The 11,137-nt window shown below is 45.9% G+C and overlaps 1 protein-coding gene across 1 annotated transcript; it reads right to left on the bottom strand.

Moving 5' to 3' along the window:
• Nucleotides 1-2,850: 2,850 nt before the first annotated feature.
• On the bottom strand, nt 2,851-10,908 carry LOC108796845 (cytochrome c oxidase assembly protein COX11, mitochondrial). The gene is made up of 4 exons (XM_018568386.1): nt 10,690-10,908; nt 7,760-7,912; nt 5,602-5,727; nt 2,851-3,163 (listed from the first exon to the last, which is right to left on the bottom strand). Exons 1-4 carry the CDS (start codon nt 10,906-10,908, stop codon nt 2,981-2,983), a joined length of 681 nt encoding a protein of 226 aa, XP_018423888.1. The 3' UTR covers nt 2,851-2,980.
• Nucleotides 10,909-11,137: the final 229 nt, after the last annotated feature.

Raw genomic sequence — 11,137 nt, 5'->3', positions numbered from 1 at the left:
AAAGAAAATCTTTTCCTTACAATTTTTTTTTTTTTTTTTTTTATTGGGCTGAACTCCAGGCAGATGAAGGGGAAAAAAATATAATCAGCCGCTTGTTGTTCTCTTCACTGTAGAACACAGAATGGGAGAGGAAGGGGCAACAGTAGCCAGCAATTGGGATGCTGCATGCAAACATGCTGAAAGGAAACCTGACAGGAGGAGATGGCTGTGGGGCCCTCACTGTTCAGTGGCAGGCTGGGGGCAGGGAGGTGACCTGGCTTTATTGCTTAACTGTAGCAGGGAAAGGTCAGATCACTAACCTGGCTCTGTTGTCTGCTGGGAATGTGCAAATCTCAGGACTGGCTGGACAAATACAAATCCTTTTGGAAGTAAAATCTGCTCCAAATAAACATTTTAAGTTGTACCTTTTAGTAGTTTGCCTGGAGTTCAATGTTAAAGGGAATCTATCACAAAGCCAAACTCCTCTGTGGTTGGGCTACAATAAAAGGCGCCATTCTCCGTCTTATACAGCAGTTTTTCTGAGGCAGCAAAGCAACACCTATTCATCAAACCTTTAGAACTAGCATGTGGCACAAATTAATATCACAGATGTGCCGTGACAGAACCCATTAATTATACAAATGGGTGTAACTTTTAGAGCACATTAATGCACAAAGTAAACAAAAGGCCACCATGTAACTGGCAGTGTAATGTACCAATACAGTATTGGTTGGTTTGCCATCTATTTACATAGTTGAATGCATTTAAGAAATGGAGATTAGTCGTCTTTGTGCAATAAAATGCTAATGAATAAATATTTCTACTTGTAGATGCGCAACTTTGTTTCCTGGTCCATCCACTCCCTGCATTGATCAATTCCAGTATCATTTAAATCATAGCGGCGTTCTTTTTGTCTGATATATTTTCTGATGCATCAGTTCCTGACTTTTCCCAATTCATGATAGAAATAGTGGGAGTAGAGTTTTATCTCCAGTTGCCTAGACAAATCTATTTTTAATTGTACTTTTTGTAAAATATTTTTTCGGATGTTACCTTATAAAGATAGTCATATCTATGTTTATATATTTGGGCCCCAATGTTGTGTTTGTAAACCTTTTACTTATTTTGCTTTTTAGGACTATAGACTTTAATTTATTTGCAGAAAACACTAGAACGGCTTTATGTATACATTTTGTACACAGATTCTTCTTTTTGTATTGTGTTACTTAATAAAATATTTTTGTAATCTTTTACATGGATTTGTGTGCAAATTTGAATGACTATTAAAGGCCAACAGTATGTATCTTTTCAGTAGTGATGTACTTCCTACAGTTTCTGTCCCACTGCATAGGCTCTTTATGGAACCAGGAGAGTTCTTTAAACCCTAAGGCCTCATTCACACTGGAATCGGCCGGCACGTACAGCTCTGTGCACGGCCATACCGAGCAGGTCCTGTGTGTGATTAGTACGCAGCCCCCATCCTTCTCTATGGGACTATGTGGCTGTATGCAAACCAGCCCCCCCCCCATGTCAACTTTAACAAGGTTTCCCTAGGAGCTGAATCATCAGGGAGCGTGTGGTTTTGAATGTGACTACTATGTTGTTAAAAGGTTTCCATGGTAGTTGTCAACACAGAGACCTATCAGCACTACCACTGGCAACATTACAGAGGAGATCAGTGTTCGGGTTGCAACTGCACATGCCTAGGATTTAGTACACATAGGAGGGGAGTCAGGAAGTAGCGCAAGTAAAAGATGCCCCCCCCCCCCGCACTGGAAGGGTTAAGTGCTAATTTTTTCCTAGGTTCAAAAATAAGATATACTCACCTGAACCTTCAGCTGTGACAGCCTGTCTCCTCCTCCGCTACAGCCAGTGAGTGAACTACCAGCGGTGCAGCCGCCCCAGGGCCCACTGACGGGGGAGGAGGTGTAGCCCAGGGCCCAACAGCGCCAATATGGTGATGGAGAATGGGCCCCAGAAGCGCCAATATGGTGATGGAGAATGGGCCCCAGAAGCGCCAATATGGAGAATGGGCCCCAGAAGCGCCAGCCTGGAGGCAGAGGCCCAGCAATGGCAGGTGAGAGGAGCTGCGTGTGCAGGGAAGGGGACACCAACCAGCCCACCTGAGAGTGACCCTGCTGAGCCCACCATAGAGAGTCTCGGGTGGGTCTTGAGTCCAGTGCATTACTAGGTCCTGAGCGTTACTAAATCCAGAGTCCAATTCATATACTGTTCTGCATTGCTGTAATGTATTGCTGGGATTTGTAGTCCACCTACAGCCAGTGCCATTCTGCATTAGAGTGTAAGCTCCTCCTGTACAGAAACTGTGGGGTCAAAGATAAAATCTTGCACCAGGGCCCTTGGTTCCTTAGGTCTGCCACTGGCTACAGCGATGGTATGTGCGTCGGTGTCCTCATGTCCTATACACAGTGTATAAAACGTGATGACTCGGATCTTAGACCACTGCAGTGACGAGGAAGTGAGGTAGAAGGGACCGGTCTAAGAGCTAGTCTGAAGATTAGGGGAGTACACTTCTTTTTATTTAAACCCTAGACAAAAACGAGCACTTAACCCTTGTAGTGCAGGGGTAGCCTCACTACAAGAGTTAAGGATTTTGTGTTGTGCATGAGATGTAATGTAATTGCTGAGTGTAATGGGGTGAATAATGGAATGTCCTCTTCATACAATGTGCTGTACATAACATACAACAGACTGCCCCACAGGTTATATATACACCACATCACTACATATCAAGGATCAAGGTGCGGTCACATTAGTAAAAAAAAAAAACAACTACCTTTCAGGCTCCCGAATTCCCAATTTTAGCATCATGTTTGTTTATGAATGAGGGATGCAATTAAGATTCCTGAAGAGATGACGCCCCTGTATTTGTATAATTTATTTACATATAAAAATCTAGAATCTTTAAATATTTCTTCCCACTGATTAAACACGGATCAGTCTTTGGACAGCAGCAGCAGCCAGCAACTCTAGTCCGAGATCAATTATATCCTGGAACTGGCAGTTTGTGTCCGTCTTTGGCTTCAAAAAACGTATACGATAACATAATATTGTCCACGGATGCCATCCTGGGGTCATCGTCAAATTCCGGGTCAATGAAAAAGAACACAGGCATGTCCACTTCCTCGTGGGGGTTCAGTCTCTGCTCTTCAAAACAGAAGCACTGGAAAGAAAAATGTTTAACACAAATGATCTTTTATCCCCGAGGTGAAAAGTCAAATTTAGATTTTTTTCTTTTTTTTTTAATTGAGAAAATAAGAGCACAAAATTATGGTAACAGCTCAACAATCCCCAATATGCAGGGCTTGAAAATTTTTAGGGTTACCAGTCAAAAATGTCACCAGTCAGAATAACCGGACTATAGCCTTGCAATTTATGTTATAATTTTTTTAGTGACAGGTAGAGCTTTTTTTTGGTGGTATTTAACCACTTCAAGACCAGGTGTTTAGACCCCCTTCCTGGCCAGGCCATTTTTCAGTATTCAGCGCTGCGATACTTTGACTGACGTTTATTCCGTCATGCAGCGCTGTACTGAAATGAATTTTATACCCTTTTTTGGGGACAGATAGAGCTTTCTTTTGGTGGTATTTAATCACCACTGGGGGTTTTATTTTTTATTATAATTAGGAAAAATTACTGAAAATTTTGAAAAAAAAACGTTTTTTGTAACATTATGTTAGGAAACATTTATTATTACCCAGTTTTTTGGTCAAATATTAAAGATCAGGTCACGTCGGTTAAATAGACACTAAACATGTCAAGCTTTAAAATTGCGCGCACCCGCGACATCGCAGAAAACGACGGCAACCAAAATTGTCCATAGGCGACACTTTAAACGTTTTTACCGCTCATCAGTTTAGTGTTATCAGTGATTGATGGTCCTAGACTTATTGCTCTCACTCCGACGTTCGCGGCGATATGTAACATGTGCGGCGTAATGGGCGCAATCGTCTTTTTTGCACGTATGCGCCCCCGACGCATGTTTGCATGCGTGTATGTATGGGTGAGGACTTTAAACATTTTTTTTTTCTTTAATTCTTTTTTATATGTGTAACTTTAAATTTTTTGGGGGGGGGGACTATTTTTTTTTTTTTTTTTCACTAAACTTTATCGCTATCACATTATTTAATTACTACTGGGAGGGGGGTTGGTTATTTTTTACTATATAATGAAAAAAGTAAAAAACATTTTGAAAAAACGTTTTTCTTCCCTACATTATGTTAAAAAATCATTTATTCTTACCCATATTTTTGGTAAAATATAAAAGACGGGGTCACGTCGGATAAATAGACACCAAACATGTCAAGCCTTAAAATTGCAATAAACGACCAAACCAAAATCTGGCCATAGGCGACGCTTTAAACTCATCAGTTTAGTGTTTTCAGTGATTAATGGCCCTAAAATTATTGCTCGCATTGCGACGTTTGCGTGTGTATGTGGGGGACAGGGGACTTAAAAAAGTAAAGCAGCATAAAAAAAAAATACTAATTTGTTTTAGTACCTTAACTTTATTGCCATCACATGGGCGTGCTAAGAAGCCCCCTATGTGATGGCCAATTTACATGTCAGGTCCTCTTTATGGAGACATCAGGGGTCTCCAAGATCCCTAATGACCAGAGATCTGCTTCATCAGCTTCTGAAGCTGGAGAGTGACAGCAGAATGCGGAAGTGATGTACTATACAACACTTTCTGCATTCGGGGGGCCAGAGAGGAGATCGTGTACTGATATCCCTTTGATCTCCTGTCACAGAGCAGCTGTGCCGGGCCCGGCCATAACGGGCACAGCGGATCTCGGGAACCGCAGTGACAGCTGCTGCTAATACAAGCGATCGAGCGTCTCTAGACACGCCCGACCGCTTGAATGTAAAGCTTTAGTTACAACGGCCGGCCGGGAAGCTACTTGTCCGGCTCTGGCGTCCTCTCGTCACAGGAAGTGAGGTAGCTGTCTTTAATCCTATTACTATATAAGGAGGAGCCAGCCTCCTGTGTTTGCTTCTTAGACCTGCCTTGACTTAGATTGCCTTGGACTACTCTTTTGCTTGCTGCCTGCCCCTGACCCCGGTCTGTTCCCTGGATTTGAGATTGCCTTCCGAATTTGTACTTGTACTGACCTCTCTACTCAGTTGTTTCTGCACAGTGTTTGTTTCCAGCCTACGGCACTCGTGCTCCTAGTTGCCCTGCGCCCTTCTGTTCCCAACTCCAGGGGGTCGCAGGACACGAATCGCAAGAGACGCCTTCTTCCAGTCTCATCCTCAGGTACGTGATAGCGTGTCAATCGAGGAATCCCGCTGTTTACATTGTATTCTGACAGGTGCCCCCCGCCCATCAGAATACCCAACCAGAGCGGGCAGCTCATTGGCTGCTGGCTCTGATCGATCGAAGATTTTCCGACCGGCTCCATCGATCAGCCCCACGCACTCTTTGAATTTCAGCCAGTTCCTTAAAAACCAGACAATTCGAACAGTGTATGGGCACCTTAAAACAGAGATTTCAGCCCACGTGTCTACCTATGGGCACATGACTAACTGCCTTAGGAAAGTGAAGCTGAAGGTTTTCCAGCTGCGTTAAATATTTTGTGGTTCCCCGATTCGTTGCCTTACCTGTATTTTGTTGAAATATTGTCCAGCTTCATAAGGGATGACATTGTAGGTGGAAACTCCAATGACCGGCTTATCCGTGGAGTTTTTTGCTTTATAAAATGCTAACGCAGTTTCACCCGGAACCAGCTGGATTGAGAGATTAAAACATAAAAAAGGTTTGTAGATAAAAACAAATTACATCACATCCAAAGCAATAAGGAATCTATCATTTATGTGCTTGACACGCTTTCATCATATGTATAGCCTCCCTTTCATAGAGAGGGAGAGAGAGTGCTGCATCCATTACACAAATCTGCATTTTAACAGGCTTGGGGTGACCGCAATTGTTCTATATATTCAATAAATGCTCCTGCCTTAAAGTGACACTAGACTCAGGAGTTCATCCTTAAAAATACATTCAAGTACCTTCATTATTAACAAAAATGTATCTTATTTGTGTATCACTCGGCTGTAGATCCTCAAATCATCTCTGAACTGGTGCTGACACTGTCCTTCCTTCTGGAGGGTGGCTACTTTTGTTCCCCATGGTCCCTGAGTAGTCACCCCTCCAAGCTCACTCCTGTGACAGACTACAATCTCAATACAAATGAGTAAACTAAACAAGAGATTGTAGTCCATCGCGGCAGCGAGCTTGGAGCGGCGACTACTTTACAACACACACTGGGACCATGGGGAACAAAAGTAGTCACCCTCCAGAAGGAAGGACAGTGTCAGCACCAATTCAGAGATGATTTGAGGATCTACAACTGAGTGATACACAAATAAGATACATTATTGTTAAAGGAGAACTATGGGGTTAGGGCTTTTCCCCATAGTTCTCCTAAGGGTAACGGGAGGACACCAACTAGCGTCCTCCCGTCACCCAAAGCTCAGTAATACCTCGAGCTGCAGCTCGCGGTATACTGAGACGCCGCAGCTGAAACGGATCCCGACAATTATGTCTGGATCCGCCCAGCTGTGTGAGTGACAGCTGGCTCTGCCTATCTAGAGGAACAATGCCTGCATCCAATCAGATTGTTCAGGTATTTTGAGAGCCAGCGGGGTCGACTAGCAATATACTGAAGCTTGGCCCAGCGGGAGATTCCTCCATCCACACAGCTTAGTCTAGATGGAAGAATCTGACCATAGAAAACCTGCAGATAATCTATAGGTGTATGGTCAGCTTTTAGTATAACTGATGTTATTAAAAAAAAAATTAAATTATTTTAAATTTTTTTTACTTTACTGCTGGGGGCTTCAGGGAAATATTAGGGGTTCTAAACTATGAACTTAATTTTTTAATTCATTTTTATTAAATATTTAAATTTTTTACTTTTTATGGGCTTCGGGGAATATTGGGGATCTAAACAGTCCCCTGATATTTCCCTTCTAAAATAGATTGAAGACACAGAGCCCTCAATCTCTTTTTCTGCATACCCTGTTATAAATGAACAGGAATCCTCTATACTGAGTGCTCCTGTTCATTCATAACATGTGGATATAGTGTACTTACTATGCCCACAATCATGAATGAACAGGAAGTGATGTGATTGTGTCAGCAAGAGAGGGGCGGGCTGTGGGGGAGGAGAGCTCCGCCTCCTGCAACAGATCAGAGCACTCTCCTCCAAATCACCACTCACAGCCCCGGACCATTCTCCATCCTGACCCGTCACCGTGTGGCGCCTCACTTCATCCTGAAAGCTTCTTCCTTACCCGCTGGGCATCTCTGCGCTGCATCACAAGGTACACAGACTGGTGCCCAGTGGGTAGGAGAAGCTGGGATATAATCTCTCTCTCATATATATTTATATATCTATATATTTGTGGAAATGCAACTGCAGATATTCCCACCTCACATACAACAACCCAAACACAGGTTGCTAAGGCTTGATCAATGGGCTGGTGTGCCCAAAGCTGAAGTCACAATCAATACAAATTGATGTGTGCTGTGTTTGGGATGTAGGTGGCAAGGTGGGAATACCCCCAGTTGTGTTTACACAGTCTCCTGCTACTAGTTATGAGTGCTGCTCTGGATCTACTTCTGGATACAAAGCACCTATACTGTGGAATGTATCCCTTCCCCCTTGGAAGTTTTCATGTTTTACTGTCATAGAACTTTTGATCACAGTGGATTTAATGTTGCTTTTGTTACAATTATGAACAGAGACAGAGAACTTACATAGATCTCGGTTTGCTGAGGTCGGAAGTTCCAGTGCAGGCTGGCGTGCACATCTGCGTTAAATGTGACTTTAATGACTCGATCCTTCACAGGCTCCATAGACTCAATTTGGTCTGAGTGTCCGGCTACTGCGGCTCCACCGAGACCTGAAGACTAAACAACAACAGGATCATCAGTCAACAGAAAGTAACCATCAGTCTACTATAGGGGCCGGTTCACACCATAAACATGCTGCAAGCACTATTTTTGCAGATCGCACTAGACCGGAACGCAGGCACTGATGCGCTAGCGTTCTGGTGCAGGAGATTGCACTGTGGACAGGGGGGCGTGGCTGCGGTGTCATTGAGTTAAATGTACCGCCACGCCCCCTCGTGCCCCTGAACGAAGGAAGCCGATCGGAAAGCGATACAGTGCATTCAAGCAGCTGACCGCTCTGGAACGCACGGTTTATAGTGTGAACTGGCCCTACAGAAAAATGTATTTAATACATAACACATAATACACTAAAATCAAATTTAGTGCACACAAACAGAATATAATACCCAAAATATAAAAGATGGGGTCATATCGGGTAAATAGATACCAAGCATGGTAGTATGCGAGTAGGAATGGAGCAGTTGAGGGGTAGTATAGGTAGGCGCATTGGGGGAGGGGGTGGTATAGGGGCAAGAAAGGCACAGTGGACGGGTAGTATGTGGGCAGGAAAGGAGCAGTGGACGGTAGTAGGTGGGCAGGAAAGGAGCAGTGGACGGGTAGTATGTGGGCAGGAAAGGCGCAGTGGACGGGTAGTATGTGGGCAGGAAAGGCGCAGTGGACGGGTAGTATGTGGGCAGGAAAGGCGCAGTGGAGGGGTAGTATGTGGGCAGGAAAGGCGCAGTGGAGGGGTAGTATGTGGGCAGGAAAGGCGCAGTGGAGGGGTAGTATGTGGGCAGGAAAGGCGCAGTGGAGGGGTAGTATAGGGTCCGGAAGGAGTAGCTAGAAGCATCAGGGGAGGTGGTGGTATAGGGGCAGGAAAGGAGCAGTGCAGGGGTAGTATGTGGGCAGGAAAGGCGCAGTGGACGGTGTTATGGAAATTCATTTGGTTCAACGCACAAATCCATGCCGCATTAAACTGCGCCAAAGTATGTCAAACACAAAGAATTTCCCCTGTGCTTAAAAGCACAGATGTATGGACGCCGGCTAGGGCCCCCGTGCAATGCATGGACTGGAAGTACCCCTTTAGAGTCATGTAGAGTTAGGACACAGGAGACAGGTGTTGCTTGCTAGTTCCCTTCTTAGAGCTTCTGCACAGGTATTTGTTTATTTTTATAGCTCCCCAACAGGAAGTGATGTCAGACAGGAAGTGATGTCTCAAACAGCGAGACAGGAAGTGAACAGGAAACCACAATAATACAATAATCTATGACCACCGGAGTGAACTTTATCCAGCATTGCTCAGTGATCAATGCCCAATAACGTTACTATGATTCTCATGCGTGCTTATTTACAGGGACAACGTCATATTATCGCCAGCGGTTGATCAGGCGCACTAGAGACAACAAACGCACATTCCTTTCATATACTGCGTTCAAAACAAATGCATCCACGCAAGCCAATAAATCCATGCATTGCACGGGGGCCCTAGCCGGCGTCCATACATTCGCCAAGAAGACACTGCTCCGCCGCGCATAAGATATCTACTCCAATGGTTTACTCTTAGTGGGGATTAAACCAGGTCACGCTCCAATTGGGCGTGACGCAGCAAACCCTGACACGGAGAGACATAATGACAAAATATTACAATACACTAAAAACACATCCTAATAAAATTTCCACAACAACGGGTAGTATGTGGGCAGGAAAGGAGCAGTGCAGGGGTAGTATGTGGGCAGGAAAGGAGCAGTGCAGGGGTAGTATAGGGGCAGGAAAGGAGCAGTGCAGGGGTAGTATAGGGGCAGGAAAGGAGCAGTGCAGGGGTAGTATAGGGGCAGGAAAGGTGCAGTGGATGGGTAGTATAGGGGCAGGAAAGGTGAAGTGGAGGGGTAGTATGTGGGCAGGTTAAGATCACTGGAGGGGTAGTATAGGGTCCGGAAGAAGTAGCTAGGAGCATTGGGAGAGGTGGTGGTATGTGGGCAGGAAAGGTGGCAGTGGAGGGGTAGTATGTGGGCAGGAAAGGAGCAGTGCAGGGGTAGTATGTGGGCAGGAAAGGAGCAGTGCAGGGGTAGTATGTGGGCAGGAAAGGAGCAGTGCAGGGGTAGTATGTGGGCAGGAAAGGAGCAGTGCAGGGGTAGTATAGGGGCAGGAAAGGAGTAGTGGACAGGTAGTATGTGGGCAGGAAAGGTGGCAGTGGAGGGGTAGTATAGGGGCAGGAAAGGCGCAGTGGACGGGTAGTATGTGGGCAGGAAAGGAGTAGTGGAGGGGTAGTATAGGGGCAGGAAAGGAGCAGTGGACAGGTAGTATAGGGGCAGGAAAGGAGCAGTGGAGGGGTAGTATAGGGGCAGGAAAGGTGCAGTGAAGGGGTAGTATAGGGGCAGGAAAGGTGAAGTGGAGGGGTAGTATGTGGGCAGGAAAGGTGCAGTGGAGGGGTAGTATGTGGGCAGGTAAAGAGCAATGGAGGGGTAGTATAGGGTCTGGAAGAAGTAGCTGGGAGCATTGGGAGAGGTGGTGGTATAGGGGCAGGAAAGGTGGCAGTGGAGGGGTAGTATGTGGGCAGGAAAGGAGTAGTGGAGGGGTAGTATAGGGGCAGGAAAGGAGTAGTGGAGGGGTAGTATGTGGGCAGGAAAGGTGGCCGTGGAGGGGTAGTATAGGGGCAGGAAAGGAGCAGTGGACGGGTAGTATGTGGGCAGGAAAGGAGTAGTGGAGGGGTAGTATAGGGGCAGGAAAGGAGCAGTGACAGGTAGTATGTGGGCATAGAGGCAGGAAGGAGCAAGGGTTAGTAGAGGAGAAGGTACCTGGCAGTAGAGCCGGTAGAGGGGCACAGCAGCGTAGGACATTCCCACCATACCCACAGCTCCTGCGGTAACGTAGGTCAGGACGGTTCTGTTCCGGCTCCTCCAGCCCTGTCCCGGGCCACGGCTACTATACGTGCGGGAGCCCCAGGACGCCCACTGACCCCGAACCAGACCCAGCCCGGGTCCCCTACAGCACCCCAACCTCCAGATTGACAGCATTGTACGCCGGGAGGTCACATAGGCCGGTGTTATAGAACACCCGCTGCCTCACATCTCGCGAGACTTCCACTCTCATCCTAGACCGGGCGGAGAAGGCTGAGGGGTGGGAGGGGAATGGGATGAGAGATAGTTGGGGATGAATGTACATCATCTATCTCTCAGAGCGGGACTACAAGTTCCAGGATAACCTGCCAGCTCTTACAGAGCACCGTTTATGTAATTCCCTCTA

This window comes from Nanorana parkeri, unplaced genomic scaffold, assembly GCF_000935625.1.
Source record: "Nanorana parkeri isolate BGI_ZX_2015 unplaced genomic scaffold, ASM93562v1 scaffold1182, whole genome shotgun sequence".
In the NCBI taxonomy this organism is placed as follows: Eukaryota; Metazoa; Chordata; class Amphibia; order Anura; family Dicroglossidae; genus Nanorana; species Nanorana parkeri.
Note: the sequence above shows the minus strand (reverse complement) of the source record. Positions and strands in the feature narration are given on the sequence as shown.

Coding starts and splice junctions, on each gene's coding strand:
- LOC108796845 (XM_018568386.1), bottom strand. CDS start 10,908: ATGCTGTCAATCTGGAGGTTGGGGTGCTGTAGGGGACCCGGGCTGGGT. Junction 5,728..7,759: donor CTCAGCAAACCGAGATCTAT/GTAAGTTCTCTG, acceptor CTCTCAATCCAG/CTGGTTCCGGGTGAAACTGC. Junction 3,164..5,601: donor AATATTTCAACAAAATACAG/GTAAGGCAACGA, acceptor TTTTCTTTCCAG/TGCTTCTGTTTTGAAGAGCA.